We start from the raw sequence: 20381 nt of genomic DNA on the forward strand, positions 1-20381 counted from the left end.
GTTTTCGTGTCATCGTTAAAGAAACCACCCACGTCTTTTTGTTTCCACCCTCCACCTCCACCTCTCAAAGCACCAAAAGGCGCTCGGAGCTCGGGCAGCTTGTTTATCATCGCTCATTGCGCGCTGGAGCGCGATCACAGCTCAGCACGACGAGGCTGGAGGAAAACAAGCTCGCTGCAAACGGCGGCAGCCAATCAGCGGGCTGCTTTCTCTTCAGCATCTCGGAGCCGCTCGGCCGTCGAACGGACTTCAGCTCAGACCGCGGACGGGAAAACGGCTCCAAGACTCCGCGACGCGCAATTATGGTTTTGTGATCTTGGCAGGGACGATCAGGTGATTCAAACTGAATTATCCACTATTAAATAATCCGTGCTACTTGACAGACATGCATGACAGAAATGCATGTTTTCACAATATTTAAAATTAAGAATTGGATGACAGCATGCACAGATTCATCTGACTGCTGAGAGTTTTTTGTTTCAATGTCTGCACGCTTCATTAATGCTGTCATCACAACAAAATGCGCACATTGAGCTTTGTTTAGGTATTGCTGCACGCGTTGCCCATATATACATATTTATATTTCAACCTGTCATTGTTCTGCACTGACTTGCACCAGATCCTGTTACAACAAACTGATCACGTGGACTGTGTGTGAATGTGGTAATTGCAATTTTATGTAACACGTTTACTGAGACACACTGGTTACACCAGCAGCTGCAGCCATGTCCTCTAAACATGAGCTTTTCTCCTTCTCTGTTTATCTTTGAAACGATGGGAGTCAGACTGGAAGGTTCTCTAAGGAGAACCATTATTACTGGTCGTTAAGGATGACTGACAATGCGTCTGGCCTGTGGTTGCAGCCATCATTTCGAGCTGTTGGGTTGCGTGCAGGTAGTTACATAATTATGCATGTTAATATGATTATTCCCTTTTGTTAATAAGGAGTGTATTTAAATAGATAAAATGTAATCACACCAGTGTGTTGTGTGATTGATTGGAAAATTAAGTTCAAAATCAAACTGGGAAATTTTAAGATAATATGTTTATTTCTTCCTCTGGTGTAGGGTTTCATAGCTCCGTTTCCCCATAGGTTGAATTAGGTATGCATGAGAAGAAGACACAGCCACTGAGTTTGTCCCAGATTTCATTGTTCTAGGTTTCAATGCACTGGTTCAAAAGCCTTTGGGTTCTGTCACAAAAAGTTATTCTAAGAGTGTGAATTACATTGGGTTTGTTTGTGATGACTCAGATTCAGTTGAGTTTTGCAAAAAAATGGAATGCTTTTGTTTAGTTTGACAGCATTGTCTTGATGAGAGTAAACCAAAGAGAGAATTATTTATTCCGCTTTTAACATCCGAGAATTGTTTGTTTGCCTGCCCTTTTATTATCAGTGTTTGTGGTTTAACAATTATTATACCATTGATATTGAATGGCATGCATTGAGAATGAATTTATTTGATAATAAATTAACCAGAAAGAATTTAGAGGAAATATACCGTCTCTGTGCTAATGCTAATGTCGCTTAACCTCAACAGCCATAAAATAGTCTCCAGGTTACATTAAAACAAACCCATAGATGAGATCATCAGTTGTGGCTTTATTGCACTCAGTGCATTGCAGACATTTTGGTGATGTCATCAGATTGTTTCGTTACTTGGATCTGCTTTGTGCCTTCATACCAAATCAAGAGATACCTCCAACGTCATTGATGCAGGAAACCCCCCTTTATGTGTTTTTATCCTTAAGAGGGTATGGATTGTCTTAAATATATACATTCTTAAAAATGTAGTCAATTCATTGGCCCAAATTAAACTACATGAAAAGGGGTTTTCAAAAACCATTGAAATTGTATGTGAATTCTTGTTGGTAAACAAACAAACAAACAAATAAAGGTGGGTGATCACATCCTCTAATGAGTCGGCAGAGGTAATTAAGTGAGACATTATAAAACAGTCAGGTTTCTTTAAATCTTTAATTAGACTCCACTCATAGCTAATTTGCTGCCAGCTCTTTCGTCCTCTCCCCCTTTGAGTCACGTCACAGACATCTGTAGTCTCTGGCATCACATATTCCACACAAATGTAGGGTTGTATAAGGATCCCTGGGCTTTCTTTATACTGCCTTATACCTCTATTTGGCTTGCTGCTGTGGCCAAAAATAACCAGCTCATTTCAAACATTTTGTTTGCATAATGTTTGCCAAGATGTTTGACTCACAGAGAAGCGAAAGGGTGTAGGGAGGACTGACAGAGACGGCGAGGTGGTGACCTCAGATCTGGGCTGCAGCATGCTGATGTCATGTCCTCTCTCCTTGTGTCTTTGTGGGGAGTGAGGGTGAGAGAACTGTGGCCAAACTGGGAAATCGTTAAGAGCTTGTATTTAGTGATGTCAGGTTGTATAATCCTGAAACAATGTTTGTGCCATGTAGAAGGATAGAGCCTCTATATTTGTCTTATTATCAACCAAAAGCAACAATGTATTTCTCTGTTAGTTTCACCATGCCGTCTGTGACTCACAGCCACACACTTACTGGTTTCTATAGGAAATGTAAATATTTAAGGTTCATAAATATATGTGTTTTCTAAAAAGAGTCATTTCTAAACCAGATCAGTGCTATGGTTTATACCGAACTCAAACACGAATACACAGGACATTTACGTGGGACTATTTTCAGCTGTGGAGGAATACGCCTTTCTGGACCAGAAAGTGTTAACCAGTTGTATATGATGCAGAAAGAGAACCTAGAAAGAAAGAGGGACATTCCTGTAATTGAAATGGAGATGTTGAGAATTCACAGCACATATTAATTCTCATGAAAACAAAAAATATGACTTATAACTCAAACTAATCAACAATAACCATATTATTTTTAATGGAAGCACAGTCCAACTGTGGTAATGCAAGTCAAAACAACCTACCCTTTCTGTTTTTAATCAGTCAGACTGACATGGTAGCACCGTTGCCTCATAGCAAGAAGGGACTGTGTTCAAATTCACCTGAGAACCTAAGTTCATTTGTTTTCCCCACGTCTGTCTGGGTTCCCTCCAGGTACTCTGGCTTCTTCCTACCGTCAAAAACATGCCATTCTCATGAATGGGTGACTCAGAATTGACTGTAAGCATATATGTAATGGGTTGTTTAGCCTGTCTTGCCTGGAACCTCCAAAGTCTGATGGCATAGGCTCCAGCACCCTCCAGCAGATGGATGTCAGTCTTAAACAGGGTAGCAGCCGTGAAAGGACACAGAAGGCGGATGGAATGGTCACTCACAATTCTGTCTCTCTGTCTCTCTGTCTCCTTCTCTCTCTCTCTCTCTCTCTCTCTCTCTCTCTCTCTCTCTCTCTCTCTCTCTCTCTCTCTCTCTCTCTCTCTCTCTCTCTCTCTCTCTCTCTCTCTCCTCTCTCGCCATCATTTTGTGAGTTAAGCACTGTCTGACAAACTAGCTGTTAATCACAATATTTGTGTCTTTCAGTATTCCTGCCTGCATGTCATCTTCTGGCTGATCTCCCTTGTGAATGAATAGAATGTTCCAGCCATTGCTGCATATTGTCACTATGAATAGATGCAGTTCAAAATGGGTCAATTTATAGTTAAAGCACTCATCTGTGCAGTGTGTGTTGCCAGAAGGCGAGTGTATGTAAGCATGCTGTCATCCAGCCACAGATTTGTCTCTTGAGATCTGCCCTTAACCAAATGGCTTCTCGTTTGTATGTGGCAAAGTGGGCCAGGAAAAAGGCACAGGATGACACTGTGCTGGTTGATTTTTTATGATATAGAAGAGAAGGAATTGGTGAGATAGAGCTTTGTGGTAGAAAATAAACTGCACTGGATCCTTTCTGTCCAGTGTATAGTGTATTATAACAATTTAAAAAAGCTCTGTCAGAGCACTGCATTTTTGTTAATTTGCCTTCCAATTCATGTCACCAAACTGCTTTGTTAATGGCTTCTCACACATTTTGAAGACGTGGTTTGAGAGGCTGTGTTGTATTGAGGACTTGAGGCCCTTGAAAGTACTGACTATAAATTGGAGGAGCAGGGTGAATAGATTTCTTTGTCGGTGAGGCACCAACAGACACACACAGCAGGCAGTTGATTTGTTTGAGGATGTCTGTCTGTTTTTCTGGTATGTGTGTCAATGTGAAGTTGAGTATTAGACATAGCTCAGAGAGTGTAAACCAGACCAAGGCAGCTCAGTTTCCCCATTATGTCATTGCACCTGAAAGCAATAAAACCTGTAATAGTTTGATCCTGATGATACGACTCCTTGAGCATGAAAAACGACTCCTAGATTTTGGAATCACATTGGTTTCATTATAAGGGGTTTATTAGGAAATACAGGTAGTCTTCAACCTACGAACACAATTTGTTCAGACAGGCTGTTCGGATGTTAAAAATAAAATACTGTAGAACCATTATGTAACTTTTATATCAATACCTCTGCTGAATAATTTTATCCTGTGAGGTGTACTTGGCTAAGCCAAGCTTTAAGTTACTGAGGTATTCCATCACACTTATGTGGATAAAGCACTGATGCGCTTCCTGCTAATCCAAAGTCTGACACACCACTTTATGCTTGATTCTTCCATTAAGTTTCTCAATTAACTCGCCTAATAGTTAACATCAAATAGAAAAACATTCAGAGTTCAGCGTTAGCATCAGTTAATTCGTCCGACCAGAAACCAACATAATTTGGCTTATACAGAGGCAAAACCCCATCATAGTCTATATTGCTGACACTAACTTCCAAACTGATCCAAATTGTCAGCAGTCTCGATGTTTGGGAACATCCCCATGCACATAAATACATTGTGCGTTCATGCCCTAATCAGAAGTTCACAGAAATATGAATAAAAGAAGGCTAAAATGCAGCAGATGAGGCGCCAGCAGGACACCTGAAAATGCCAAATGAAGTCTGGCATCAGAGCGAACTGTTAGTTATTTTGACATGATGTGAAATCTTATATAATGGGTGTTAATGTTTCACTGCCCAGCGTGGATTGCAGCAGAAGGGGGAATACAGTTGTCGGATGTGGGGGCGCGTGGTTGTTCGTATCTAGGAATGTTCATAAGTCGAATGTTTGTATATTGAGGACTACCTGTACAATAACTAATGATGGTTTTCTTCAGGATCAGTAATGTTAGAAGATTTATCAGCTTTTATTTATCTTCTAACAAACTGAATCAGAGCAGTTTCAACTAAAAAGTGATTTTGAAGACTCAAATATTCTAATGTGCTGTCTCTGGGATAGGCTCCAGCTCCCCTTGACCTGCCACAGCGGATGAAGCGATAGACGATGAATGAATGTCTCACAAATGTGACTTCTCCATGAAACCTAAACATAAATATTCTACATGATCACATCTGGAATATTACATTTGGATCCAGATTTTTCTTTTTTTTCCATCCTTTCTCTTTTGTTATCTTCAAAAATTGTCTGAAATAAAAAATGCAAAATTGCAAAGTCGGGGCACAGAATAAAAAAAAAATCAGCCATCCTTTGTGAATTAAAACGTGCTCCCGCTTTGCAATGTGTGGTAAAATTTTAGAGACTGAAATATAAATTTTATTTAAAAATGTATCTGTAAGTATAACATTTTTGATTTGTAACAAATTTAGATTTTCCATAAATCACTGAACTCTTGTACCGTTGTGGAAACATAGTCAATATTAATTCTGTTTTAAAGATGATAAATTATTGAGTATTGAGGCTTCGACAACCTCAGAAACAATACGGTTTGTATTGGCTCGAGTCCCTGATTACTACAAAAGCCCTACCATGAATAGTGGTACTCTGCGATGTCACCATGTGTGTATGAGTGAAGAATTGGGACTGGGTCAGACCAAGAAGTGGGTTCTGACAATGGGCTCCTAGTGTCTTCTGCTCTGAATGCCATTATTCATACACATTAATATTCTCTTCTTTTCAGCTGTAGCAACTGAAATCCTGACTATAATGGCTTCACGCAGTGTACATCTTGGAACATTTGTACTGATTATGTGTCAACTGTACTTAGGAAGGTTACATTCTTAACTGCTGGCCACAGGGTGGTAGAAACAGAACCCATGATGTGGTGCCGCTGAGGGAGCATGACACTTTGCTAGTTGGAATACTCACGTTCGCCTGCAGGATACAGCATCTCTTTCTGGTTTGCATCTTATTTGAATCTATTTATACTTCGGCAAATTACTTGTAGATTTTTTGTGGGAGAACTTTGACAAGGAATCCAGTGTCCTTTAAGGATGCTGAGATAAGTAATGGGGACAGCTGAAAGGTGAGGAGAGCACTATCACTTACCACAGATACATCAGGGTTCCATTATCTTTAAATAAACAGCACCAGGGCTTTGTTATTGCTGTTTGTTTTTTTTGGTAGTTTTTCCTTTCTGCATGTTGAGGAATGATGCGAAGGACTTCATGTGGCTTAAACTGAGGAGGTGAAAAGCTGCTGTTCTCATAAAAATCAGGATGAACTTTCATCTCTATGCAGAAGAAAAAAGCACTGTCTGACAAACTCTTTTTTTGGGTCATATATTGCATATATGATGTGTCATGATTTTTTAGGAATTGAAATGCTTAAATTTAATTTAATTTGTAATAATGATTATTTAATTGTCACCTTGTAAGCTTGGCTTTGTATGCGTGACAATGCTTATTTTATGTATGGTATAATGTAATACATTTGACCTCGAGTTTAGAGAGTGCACTTACCCTTTTTTTTAAATTTATTTATTTAGGATTTTTGTAATATGTACATTCATTCGTTAAAATGGTCTGGTGTTTATAGAGGAATCCCTAAACTTAATGTCTTCAGTAAAAGACAGTAAAAGTTGAAATTCAACAGTTCTGGAAATACTCATAAGCAACAATCATGAACTAAACAGATTTTAATCTGAGAGGGATTTAGTGTTGATGATGTTTAAATGTAACTCTTAAATGTTATATTTCACTACATTATGTTGATTTTTCTTTAGCATGATACCATGTTAAAAATAACAATGCATGTTAAAAAAGCAATAAGTAGAATAATGCACTTTGTGTAGTGACGCTGCATTAATTGCTTTCATTTCTTTATCATATCATCCACTCCCACTGCTCACCTCCAGTCTCATTTTTTCCACAGCACAAATCGAAAACAAAAGTCAGCTAATCTGAACACTGCAGAGAGGGAACCACATTTGTGCACAAGCATGGCAGACCAGAAGTAAGTTTTAGAAGTCATCCTTGCCTCACATTTTGTATGTTAGTTCAAATCCAAACCAGTTTGATCCATCTGCTCTCAGGCTTCTTGATTTGTGGGCCTTTGAATTCCACGGACATCTATTTATATCTTTCACGTCTGTGCCAGAACACATAAGACACTCAGAGACAATGTGAGCATAGAAACACACCTGAATACAATGATCTTGCCCGAACACATAGGCCAAAATACAATGCAATGTCCTGTGTCTTGACCTTAATTTGTTAAGGCATGATGCACAGTGTTTTATGCATGTTACGAGTCACACATACAGAACAGGATTACATCAGCTAACAATCTTCTTCCTCCTTGGTAGTATACAGACTGTAATTAGCCGCTTCTCTAGCTGAAACTATAAATCTTACTCTGAATGAGCTAATATTATAACCATTTTATCATTGCATCTATATACAGACCTCTAATTACCTCAGCTAAAAAACTGGTATTCCTCTTACAGCACTCTGATAATCATGCCGTTGTTCCCCCCACCTCTCTCAGAGACAACGTAGATGACTTCAAAGTCCAGACAGCCAAACATCCTAACATGGGCTCGGCCCCGTTACGCCCGCACAGTGAACATTTTAAAGACCGGACATCCAAAAGGCTTTCAACTGACTCTAATGGGACCAGCGAAGGAGGCGTGGGGTCATCCACGCCTGTGGAGTTGACCGCTTTGGAAGAGTCTTTTCGCCGCTTTGCCATTCACGGCGACACGCGTGCTACTGGCAAGGAGATGCATGGCAAAAACTGGTCCAAGCTCTGCAAAGACTGTGGCGTGATCGATGGCAAGAACATCACCCTAACTGACGTGGACATCGTCTTCAGCAAAGTCAAGTAAGAAAGGCGCAAAAATATATTGTGGAGTTACAACCGTAAAATATCATTTCTTAGTCTACCTGAGGTTCTGCTGGGTCTGTTTTTGTTACCATTATTGAACCATTCAATATTTGAGCCAGTCAGTAAGCATGGCAATACAGGATTTTCTTTAACTACCTATTCTACGTTACTGATGCAGCAATGGAAAGGAATCCAAAATTATTGGGCAGGTGAAAAATGGTGCAGACATGGAAGCATTGGGCAGGTTAGACTGTAGGAGAAAAAACTGTCTCTCAACAAAATATTTTTCAATTCTTTTTCACAGCTGTTCAGAATTTTTGATCACTTGAGTACAGATACATGAAACAGGCGGTAACCTCAATTTTTGCTGACTATGTAGTGTAGGAATCACTGTTTCATTCGCATTTGCACATAAAAAATTAACAGAAATTAGCATAAGCTTGATAAATTCAACGCCAATAGATGAATATTTCCCAGTTTTTTAATTCATTCTTTGTAGGCATTGTTCTGGGAGATACCTTTGCATTTTCTGTATATTGTTGGCTCAAAAACAGAAACAGAAGCCAGAGCAGGAGGCCAAGATGGCTCATCCCGTGTCTCCTCAGGCTAGACTGATTCATGCTTTACTGCTTGATTTAAGTTAAGCAGAGTCTAATAATAATCTGTGACCTCAATATTATTTCAAAGAACGTCTGTACAGCTGTGCTTACGTATACCAAGTGCTCTGAGTGTCTGCAAACTACTGTGATTAATGACACATTGACAGACGAGTGTAAATATCTTTCTTGCTAGATCAAGAGTTACAGTTTTTGTGGGATGGTATTTTATGTACACAAAACAGTAGTGAATTTATTTCTATCAAGGTTTAATGTTGTGAATGAAGAGCTGCTCTCCTGCACCACAATATAGTTGCTGCTTGTTGCCGTGAAAATTGTCTTCTTGGGAATCTCATGCTGAGTTAGTGGATTTTCCGTCTTCTCCTGGTGTGCAATCAATCTCAGTCCCTTTGTGTACACACTTATAAGCAGAAGATTCCAAAATGATTTTTAGCACTATTTTTCTGTTGGAGACTGTTTTTCCCTTGTCTATACAACAGAAGAGTGTTCAGGAAAGTATTTCTACAGAAGGTATTTTTTTAAAATGTTTTATATCAGGCTGTGGCAGGAAGTGGTCGTCAACTTTCGCCTGCTGAAGGCATGCATGTGACTGAGGATGCTACAGAAGTGATTTACATGTTTGTACTTGTAAGGCTTATCATAAAATTTTCACTACATTTTTGCAGCCTCAAAAAATACCTTGATTTTTTTTCTGATATAACTTCATAGCATGAAGCAAAACACTTATCCTATTTGCTGGACTTTTTTTCAACTCTGATGTCACCCACATCAACGCCTTCACAGTTGTCATGGTAACGGGTGCTCTTGTTTACTGCTGCCAACATGTCCTCAGTAAGACTAGAGTCGTAACTTAAGCTGATGGGATTTGAGTTTATTTTCATCACGCTCCATTGCTTGGTAATATAAATAAACATGCAATCGATGTTGTGTAATGCTTTAAATGGAAAAATGGCTTCTCGTCATACATGCTTTACGTGGGGAGTCTGTGCAGTGTTGTATACATTAATTCCTCGGGTGTGTGTTATGCGAGTCTGCAGGCTGTCGCCTGAGCTGCAGAGGGTTGAATCAGGAAGGATTGTACAGTAGAATCCAGAGCACATGCAGAAAGCATGTTGTGTATGCACACTTCAGATGCAGACACAGACAGAATAGAGGTACTGACTGGGGGAAGGGCTCATTTTCATGCCGTTTGACTCTAAGCTCGATTGAGTTGTGGAGGATCATCATACCAGAGCTGCAGATCTGTTTCCCTTCTAATCAGTAAAAGATTTCTGCTCTCACACAAAAAGTGACACATCGTAATGACCCCTGGTTAATCACAATATGGCTGAATTAACTCTAGTTTATTGTGGGTATGGAGGTCTGCTTCACCACACTGCTGTGCTCTCAGCTTGCCTGGAGCCAAAACACCATAAAATATGTGTGAGCTGGAAATCTGGTGTGTGCTAATGAATTACCAACATGTTCTAATGGTGGCTTCATTGACACTAGGCAGTGCAAGAGCATTTTTGCATGAAATTGATGCAACCTACTGTGGTGTCGTATCCACATGGGTCATGTTGTGTACATTAACATCAGGTCAGGTGCACGAAGGAAGGTCACTCACCTTTTACCCTCTGCCCTTTATATATGTTACCCAGGCTCAGAGTCTGAGTTCAGATTCAGATTCTGAGTTATTGTTTATGTACACATCTTAATCAATTGTGTACATTGGATTACTTATGAGTTCAGTGTGGGGAGATCTTTAGAGCTCAAAAATTTGTCTTCCTCAAACTGACGCCGCACCTGGAAGTCCAGCTTCCCTCTTGACAAAAGACAGCATGGAACAGGCACGGAAGACTGGTGCTCTCAAATGTTCTACACTGACGGATCGCCCAAACAAAAAAAAATGGGTCACTGTATGACTCAAATTAATAATAAACCCAAACATCCCTGTTTACTGTTGCTTGTTGCTATGACAACAGGTTTCCTGGCTTTATGGGCTGTTGTTTAAGTGATTTATCTCCACAGCAATGACTGTTTGTGTTTGTGTAACTATGCACTTTTAACATGGAAGTGAAGCAGGCACATGGCCAAACAACTAGAGTACTCAAGGCAGGAGAGTGAGTGATGATGATGATCTGTGGTATGGTGCTGGTTGTAACAGTAGTGCAGTTTAACTTTATATATGAGAATGAAGAGGTTCTAATGTCAAAGTTTGAATGAGAAATGACCTGATTACTGAAGTGAAATACAATATAATACAAAATATGAACAGACAATACAATATATAGCCTAGAGGTGTTTGTCTGTGTATGTGTGAGTCTGTGGAATGCTTCTGACAATAGCAGAATGCTTACACACATTGGGAGACATCTAGTGAAAGTTTTCTCATGGTTTATCTCAGCAGGATACCATCTCCATGCTGTGTATTCCACTTTGCCACGCTGAAGTGATCACACATGTCTGTGTGTCCATTTCAGCTTTTAAATTCTAACCAGAGGCTGTAGAAAAGGCTAGACCAAAAATAGATTTTCTACCCATTGAGAGACGTAGTTGTTGGGTGGTTTTATACACATTAATCTTATGCTTTTTTTCCCCATTTGTATTTCAGGAAGAAATCCTGTCGTAACATCACGTACGATGAGTTCAAGGTCGCTATTGGAGAGCTGGCCAGGAAAAAGTACAAAGACAAGACGGGAGAGGAGGCCGAGGCTGAGGTCTTTAAGTTGATCGAGGGCAAGTCTCCTATAATTGCAGGAGTCACGGTAGGACTCAAAGCATGAATGTTACTGATGTTACGATGGCAGTCACAGAATTAACTCAAATGTTTCTCGTCACAGAGAGCCGTGGCCTCCCCAACAGTGAGCCGTCTCACAGACACCACCAAGTTTACAGGGTCACACAAAGAGCGGTTTGACCCCACTGGCCGTGGGAAGGGCAAGGCAGGACGAGAAGATGTTGTTGACACTTCAGGATACGTCTCGGGATACAAGCACCGAGGAACGTACGAAAAGAAAGTGAATAAACCCACTGTAAGCAAACCCATGTGAGGGAGAGGATGAAGAAAAAAAACATTTGATCAACTACTAGGATAATTTTCTATCAAAAGAATACTCCAAGAAAGCACAAAAGAATAGGATTTCATATATTTCTCACCCTTCTATTTCGTCCAAGTGTGTGTATGTGTGTGTGAAAGAGAGTTTTGAGTTCCTCTCTTTGTAAACGTGTGAAAACTGGAAAACTGTTTACATCTGTTTTTGTTGTCACCAGCTGGTACATTCCTGTCTGATCGGAAATTACTGCCAAACACAGAAGAGAACAAAATGAGACAAACTGTTATTCCTAAAATATTGAAGCTTCATGTCAGGGCCTTAAATATATCGAGCACACCTGAACAAAAATGCAAAAAACAAACAAACAAGAGTCGCAGCAGTTTGTTGAAGCATTATGACACTTTTCAATAAAAATTCTTCCATTCTCATATTTCCTTGAAGATTGTTAATTGATTTTGAAGTTTCCATAACAATTTGAACAATATTTTGACACAGGTATTATAAATCCACCTTTGTTTTGAAGATTTCTTAGCTCCATCTGTAATTTTGTTTCACTGTCATCCTCTCTTGTTGAGATTTACAAAAATCTGGGTTGTTTTTTTCTACAGGATCATTCAGACATTTTGTCCTGTGTAAGAACAATGTATTGAGCATTTTTCCAGTTTGTTTCCAAAATTCGTAATTTTTTAAACACTGCCGTGTCATTTTTGGATTTATTTTGCTTGTGATGATATTTAGAACATAGAAGAGCTCCTGCCTTTTACCCTGCCTTCAACAAAAAAAAGAAAACATCCTTTTTCTTACTGTCTTTACTCAGATCTTGTACCTGCCGTCCCAAAAAAGTTTGTCGGCATTTTTAAACTTCAAATTAGTAAAACAGCTGAATAAAGAGGCTTTAACTCAGTTGTACAAGATTGTATTTTTAACATTTTAATTATACTTCCTCTCAGATTTTTATTCAGTACTTCTAATATATTTGTGGTAAGATTGTGTATATTCTAAAAAACTTTAGCCACATGGCTTAATTTATGACACTGGCTTTTGTGTTGTCTTTTGTGTTGCTGTACTTTGTGCATGTTATGTATAGCGCAATTGATTCAGAAGCATATAGATGATAGCAGGAGTTTGTTGTATCTGAATTGAACTGCTTTGCCTGCTGTGAGGATAGAGTACTGGACAAACTTCAAAATGTTCTTTCTAAAAATACTAATTGACGAAATTGTGAGTTCATGATTAAATCATTTGCTTGAAATCAATATGTATCAACCTGTACATGTACAAAGTCAGCACTGCTTTGATACTATTATATTTGTATGTTGGTGAAGCAAATAAAACAACTTTTTATTTGTACTGTCATACAAGGCACAAATTTAAGTGAAAAGAAAAGCAGGGTTTACTGTTGTATCTTCACATACTGGATGAGTTTAAGGGAAGACTGCAAATAATATAATTTTGTACAATATTTTTCCAGCGGTGCTTGTCTCACATTACCTGTACCCTAAGTTGATGATGAATTATGCATCAATGCAAAACTAGCATCTACCAGTGTATGTCTTTGTCTGCTGCAGTAGCTTCAGTATAATGTTTCCTGTGTGCTTAATGCCAAATACTGTGCACCTATCATGTTGAGGAACAATATTGTGTTTTTTCCCCGTATTAGATCACTTTTAATGTACTATTGCACCCCAGTGCATGCAGTGTGTTTTTGTTCCTGTTCTTTAGGCCCCTTAATGTGTTCATGTTTTGTAGTGCATTACTGAAATTAATAAACCTCGACTGAGTAGGTTATAAGGTGTCATTCAAACAGCAGTTTTTTTTATTCTATTGACTTTTTAAGGAACAATGAACTTCCACACCAGTCGAACCAATAAGTGACCAGTAACATTCACATAAAACCAAAATATACTTTCACTTCATGTATTAGCTTTCACCATTAATATATAGCCTGGTTTGCCAGGTCTCGCATTAGTGCATGAGAGAGAGGAGTGTGTGTTTGTCTGTGTGTGTGGTTATCCAGCCCCAAGGCTGAGGTATAACACAGTACACAGTGCAGCTGGAATCTAGATGTTGTGTACAAAGCAGATGGCGACATGGATGACCTAAAACTAGGGGCAACAGCAAAGTGAAACACAATGTAGCCACTGATCCAGGAAATTCATTATAACCTTAACGCTAACATATTTTATTTATATGTACTTAACATAGCAGTTTTGTCCCATACTTTTAGACAAACAGTTAAATAAACTGTTTTTACAATTGCTATTTCCATATAGCAATTGTAAAAAGTAAAGAGTCTTTCTCGACATATTTACTAAAACAAATTAGGCATAATAGGCCAGAAACAGCTGGGAACTTAAGACAAACAAAATGTGCAAAGTAAAAATGAATAATAGTCTTTAACTTCTGGGCCTTGTGCAGCAGTAACAAATGCTAATGTGATCCTACACACAGCTTGGCCTTGATATTTTTGGTCCAGTGCGCATCTTTGCATTCATATTCTTCTTATAGTTTTCATTTTTCCTTTCAGCCGGGCAAATAAACACTTGTTTGTAGCCTCCAGAAAGCTGTACACACACATAGAGATGACAAAAAAACACACCAACAAAACAGGGTTGATTGAAACATGTGAGCATCATCGTTGAGGGAGTGTAGATACTATGACAGGTACATATTTATACCTGTGGCATTCTTGAAGCAAATTTTACAATTCTGTGCCTTTCTCGGACTCCTGGACTTTCTCACGCAACACTGCAATCTCTCTCTTCAGGTCTTCTATTTCAGTCTGAACCTCTAAGCAAAGACAAAGTGAGACAGAGTGTTAATGGAAAAAAGCAGGCATATTCTCTCATATTTCTCCAATTTGCATTCACACCCACCATTAATCTTAAAATCTTGTGAACATTTCATCATAGACTTTAGACACCGTCGTTCTAGCCTGGAGAGCTGTTTCTGCAGAGACACATTTTCCCCCAACACTGTCTTCAGCTGCTCCTTTAGTTGTCCCTATGTTAAGGTAAAGACAGTACAGTAAATACAACAAGCTCATCAGCACTATCTAAAGTTCAATCATGCCATCAGATGCTTCATCGACTCACAGCTTCACTGCGAGCTTCCTCCAGTTGAGCAGAGATGCAAGAGAGTTCAGTTTTGTTCTTTTCCTCTTGTGCCGCCAGTTGGAAAGTCAGTGCATCATTTTCACGTTTCAGTGTCTTGACCTCAGCCTCCCGACTGGAGATATCAGTTTCCATCATAGACAGGATGTGGACTGCCTGAGCTGCAGTCAGTCACAGATATTATGACAGGAGATTCAATGTCTCAGGCTTCTGAATTTGTTACCACATCTCCTAAAAGACACACTTTGACTCACACAGGAAGTTGTTGTTTTGTTGCAGTGACCTTTCTTCTCTCCAGTGTTTGTCCACAAGGTTTAGTAGCATCTCAAGGGGTTTCCTGTAACAACCCTGATGGGAAGTCAGAAAGAGTTGATCAGAAAAATAGGAATGAATAAGGATTCGGTATGTGAAGTACTGCGAGGACTGTTACCCTTTTCCTCTTTTCTTCTTGTGGAAGGTGAAAACTGCCCTCTGTGTTGTTGAAGCTAGAGTAAGTCAGTCTCGGAGGATGTAAAACGGGATTAGAGGGGTCAGACAGATTCAAATCTGGCTGATGAGTACTGGGAGGGCAGACATTACCAAATGAAGAGCTGTGACCATAACTTTGATCTGGAAAACAGTTTGTGGACATTAATTTATTGCAAATAAGGTAAAAAATATGGAATTTGTGGAGGTATTATATTCAGAATAAGCTCTTACTGGGATTTGGGGTGAAATGTCCCTGGGCTGCTTGTCTGCTTTGTTTTGGGAGAATCTTTTGCTCTTGATTTTCAGGGTTATGTTTCTCTACGTAGGGGTCGAAGGTCACCTTTGGTCTGTCAGTCACTTTTAATGAGGTGAAGCTTCTATTCTGAGAAGGAACCTTTGGATGTGGCATGGTGGACTGTTTGATACCTGATCAATTACAAATGACTTAATGTTCATGTTAATTGACCCTAGAAAATCTATTGTCATGATTGAAAATTAATAGCCCTCTGTCCCCACCTGGTGGTGAAAATACGCAACGTAACTAATTTGGTGCAATTTCTTAATATTTAAATACATACTGTTTTGTCCTATAATGTAACCAATTGCCTTCTTTTAACAAACTAATTAAACATTTTAGTAACAGTTACATCAATGCAGATTTTTGTAGATGGTAGATTTTTTTCTTTGATTATGATTTCCTTGTGCCAGGAACAGTAAAGCTGAAACTAAATGGAGAGAAAATCACCAATGAATCACAAAGTTTCCATGATATTGCCTTTTACAGTAGCTAACCTCGTAATAACCTACTGAACTGGACTTCACCAATTCTAAATGTCTACATGGCAATGTAAAAATAGCTGTAAAGTTTTACCATATCCTGTGGGGGGATATCTGAGAATGGATCTAGCATCTTCCTATAGAGAAAAGGCAAATGCAAAAAATTAATGGTAAAAGAAATTTAGTACTAAGGATATTGCTAAACAGTCAAATAATAACCACCTGCATTGGAGTAGAACTCCTTTGTTCTGAATAATCTGTTGATTCGTCCCCATGGGGTTCTGAAATAGATATTTTGACATTGACAGAAATTGTACAACAAATTTCTATTAAATTTCTACCAAAGCCTAAGCTAAATTCTACAGGTTAGGCTGTGGTTTTCAGAATTACCTTTCCCTTGGGTGGTTGCCAAAAAATTCAACACCATATCATTGGTGTCGGTCAGGAGAGACTGCCTCTGGATGAAGCGCTTCACTGCAGCCAGTCTCGGATCACTGCTTCTGGGAACCACAATCAGTGAAGAAACAAGGACCATGTGAGTGTTACAATTATGGTCATAACTTCCCTGTCATTAAAACTCTACACTGACCCTGTTCAGTATTATTTCTACATGCTCATGTGTTTTTAAAAAAAAAAAAATTACCCCCAAGTTGTGCTAAACTACACAAACCATTCAGAGTTAAACATCCCATAATCAGTCTACCTTTGTCCAACAGCCTGACTGACAGTCGGACTGTTTTGTTGAGGCAGGTCAGAGGAGAACTGCATTAATGCGATTTTTCGTTCTGTATCTTTGATAGAACAGCCATCTAGAAAGGAATAGAACAAATATAGTTTTGTTAAAAGCTGACATAAATTAACACAGTATTTTCCCCACTATAAGGCTCACCTAAAAGCCTTTAAGTTTCTCAAAAACCGAAAGTGCGCCTTATATATGAAAAGGATTTTAAAAATAGGCTATTCTTTGAGGGTGCGCCTTATAGTCCAAGTGCGCCTTATAGTGCGAAAAATACTGTAATCATAATGTAAACATGGATAATGTTCTTTCCTAGTTTGCGAAGGCTGGACATGTTGTGCACCAGCAGCAGGCGGTAGTTCGGGTGACTCTTGGTCAGCGGGTTGAGCCGGAGGTCCAGCTCTCTCAAAGCCGGTAGCTGATACAACTCCTTCACATCTTCAGGTGAAGGTATGCAGTTATAGTACAGGATCAGCCTCTCCAGCGCTCTGACATGTTGCACCCCCTGGGGACCAGACGATACGGGTGTAAACGGAGTCCTGGAGCTGCAGTAGTCTTTTAACTGGAAGCGTTTAAACAGCAGAGAGTCTTCATGACCACACCGACCTTCACGGAGACGAGCGCGTTGTACGAGAGGTCCAGAGACTTCAGACGGACGAAGTTCACCAGTGCGTTTCCCAGATGTCTGATCTTCTCCTCACGGGTTCCTGGGAGGGTCAGTGACCTGACATCACCTTTAAAATATTGATTTATTTAGAATGTTCCTCCACTGCTTCATTTTCTGTGGCTTTATCTCCCAGCAGCTGTCTCGTTAGCCAACGTTAGCTCACAAACCGCTGTTCAAGTTGAGTAAATATTACATATCAAAATATCTCAAATACAAGAGTTAACCACAACTTTTGAACTTCAATTAATTTCTATGTAACGTCTGTACTAGCATGCGATAACATTACCGAGACATTGATGTTTTAAGCGCAGTTTATCTCGTATCCATTGCTCTGTTAATGTTGTTAAACAATTCGCCGCCATACTTTCGAACGTAAGGTGCGTTCAGGCGCTCAGAAAAAAAATGTGGAAAATATGGTTTTCTTTAACATTACCTTCAACCGATATAAATAAATAAAAAGTTGCTACGTTAAAAACTCAAAAGTTCGGGTGCATCATTGTCCAGTATGGCTTTGATTGAATGTTTTCAGATTTCGCTTTCCTTATGGATATGTGGCAACGTATGGAGAAATTAATTTGCTGCAAATTCTGTGAGAGATTAGCCCCATGAGACGAAAGTAGAAGCAATTTACTGAAGAACGAAACGCAGACGTTAATACTCACTGGATTCTTAAATGTTTTTAATTGCGAAAATCCAATTCCGCGTTCCGCTGATGGAACAGTTGTACAGTTTACGGGGAAGCAAAGGCATCATTTAGCGCCTGCGCAGTAGAGGATCAAAACTCGTCACGTGTCCAAACAAGCTTTGAAGTGTTGGTTAAGTTTGGACTTCTGCACCGTGTTCAGCTGTACAGCACACGTATGTCTGCACGGAAGAGTTGATTACGTGCAGTTGAAAGTTTCATTCTTTTTTATCTATCAGCGTCCTAACATTCTGAAGAACCAGCGCTCTTTTCCCGGGCATAACATGCTGGATGAGTGTTTCTCGTCCACCGAATCAATGGCGTCGTTTGTAACTGAGTCTGTACCGTTCTGTTCCAACATGCTTTTCAGTGCTGTAGCACTGCAATGCTCATATAGACTCTTCAAGGTACGTATAATTTAGTATGGTGGGTGACTGTGACCTAATATTTGTGTGTGTGTTGATTGTATGATTAGGTGTATCTTATTCTTAAAAAAGAAAAACTAATAAATTTTATTTAAATATTAAAGTTTCATTCAAGTGAGTTTGTTTTAAATCTATTCGGTGTTTTTCAGATTAATTGCAATATAATGTTCTTTAATTTTTGATGCTGTTAGTCAGGATTCATGTAATCAATACATTGATGTGCAGCACTGTACTGTATTACATTTCTCACTGTGTGATTTTGCCATTTCTTCTCATCAGCATCACAGGGCTCCTTCGGTTGGAATCTTCCTGATTGGAATCTCAGCTGCGCTTTCTTTGCTGCACCCCTCACGCAGCTCTCAGCTCACCTCAATCCAGAGAGAGGCAGAGTGGGCTGGAGAGGTTCTGGCACCAACCCTGGTCTCCTTTGATTTCCTGTGGCTCAGTGCAGACCACAACACGGCACGCGTACTCCTGGTTGGCGCTTGCCTGCTGCTGGGACTGTGTGACTGGCTCTCAGCAGACGCTCTCGCAGTGATGACATGCTGCCTGGGCCTGTCTTCACTGTCCTGCTGTCTCACCGTGTGTCTGTTTGCTGGAAATGCTTTAGGGGCCTTTGGCGGTGCGACCCTCAGCCTTCCATTACTTTTGGCTCCAAGAGGAGAGTCAGTCACTTTTCCAGGACTCATTTCTCCAGCTGCATCTGAGAGGCTGAACAAATGGCTTTTAAAAGGTTTCATGTCTTTTGGCTGTTGGGCCTCCACACACGCACTGCAGAAATTTCTATTGGATGTGACTGACCATTGTAATATAAGTGTTTTGTAGAGATCTGTATGATTACTTAGGATGTATGACTGTGTTTGTGTATCCAAACGTATACTGAAATGGAATATGTGTTATAAATTATACAATAAATTATCAGTGAGGATACTGCACAGTGCCAATTTCTAAAACAAGCAATTTTCAGATGTCAGACTCAATATTTTGTTCAAATGATAAATCTAAAGGGTTACTGGATAAATAGAAATTTCCAGAAAGGGCACCTGATGCACTTCCTGTGGAGGTCGTATTCAGTTACATATGATATTAATAAACATCCATTATAACGCCAAGTAATTAGAACTGAGACACGTGAAAAATGAATGATAATAGGTCACTTTCATATCATGTGTATTTAAATGTTTAGAAGTGATGTGTGGAAGTGAATTGTGACAGAAAACAGAATTGATAGTGTGAAATATGTTTTACTAGATTTTACCATAGATTCTAAACTAAGGCTGACTAAAATTCATTTTGAACTGAATATGACTTACACAAAACAGACATCACTGAGTAAACTCAGTCACATGAGCGTGTGACCACTGTTTGGAATAGATGGCACATGATGTCAGTTGGTTTTTTTTTTAATATACCCAGCATTTGGGTGACATTTGTTTAAACTGATCATTTTGACAGTAATTTTTAATTGCTGATTACTCCAAAAATAACTTCAAACTACCTCAAAGTCTGGGTCCTGCTTGTCTCAGCAGTGTTAGTGTTAAAGTATTTGCAGTGGTCTAGCCCCTTGGCACGGCTCTTGCTGCATCATGTTTTGATAGTTTAGTAGATATACTTTATTTATCCCAAACTTGTGTTACTTTCTTTTTGTCCAATGGCTGTTATGGTAAGAGCAATGACATCACCTGTTTACCTCACCATGCAAGATGTTACTGTGCTTTATAAACATTCAAAGCAGACACTGCAGACCGCCTCTTGGGATTTGAGAGCCATGAGCTGCTGTTTCAG

General features: G+C 39.4%; 2 protein-coding genes across 5 annotated transcripts; one reads left to right on the forward strand and one right to left on the reverse strand.

Moving 5' to 3' along the window:
- Positions 1-141: 141 nt before the first annotated feature.
- LOC137602118 (tubulin polymerization-promoting protein) lies at positions 142-14290 on the forward strand. Of its 4 annotated transcripts, XM_068324724.1 has the most exons (6): positions 233-333; positions 786-894; positions 7123-7203; positions 7738-8073; positions 11287-11440; positions 11516-14290. In XM_068324724.1, the coding sequence occupies exons 3-6, from the start codon at positions 7190-7192 to the stop codon at positions 11723-11725; spliced, it is 714 nt and encodes a 237-aa protein (XP_068180825.1). In that variant the 5' UTR covers positions 233-333; positions 786-894; positions 7123-7189; the 3' UTR covers positions 11726-14290. The 4 variants fall into 4 exon arrangements, with proteins under 4 accessions (XP_068180828.1, XP_068180825.1, XP_068180827.1 ...); XM_068324727.1 differs by lacking the exon at positions 786-894 and having other exon boundaries at positions 142-333; XM_068324725.1 differs by lacking the exons at positions 233-333; positions 786-894 and adding an exon at positions 6049-6148.
- cep72 (centrosomal protein 72) lies at positions 13738-17851 on the reverse strand. The gene is given in 14 exon segments (XM_068323652.1): positions 13738-13753; positions 14407-14518; positions 14605-14731; positions 14824-15002; positions 15096-15189; positions 15272-15450; positions 15541-15735; positions 16181-16223; positions 16309-16367; positions 16477-16586; positions 16790-16899; positions 17139-17327; positions 17429-17556; positions 17776-17851. Coding segments are annotated over 14 exon segments (1617 nt in total).
- Positions 17852-20381: the final 2530 nt, after the last annotated feature.

Source organism: Antennarius striatus, chromosome 9, assembly GCF_040054535.1.
Source record: "Antennarius striatus isolate MH-2024 chromosome 9, ASM4005453v1, whole genome shotgun sequence".
NCBI lineage: Eukaryota > Metazoa > Chordata > Actinopteri > Lophiiformes > Antennariidae > Antennarius > Antennarius striatus.

Coding starts and splice junctions, on each gene's coding strand:
- LOC137602118 (XM_068324727.1), top strand. Junction 8,074..11,286: donor ATCGTCTTCAGCAAAGTCAA/GTAAGAAAGGCG, acceptor TTTGTATTTCAG/GAAGAAATCCTGTCGTAACA. Junction 11,441..11,515: donor CTATAATTGCAGGAGTCACG/GTAGGACTCAAA, acceptor TTCTCGTCACAG/AGAGCCGTGGCCTCCCCAAC.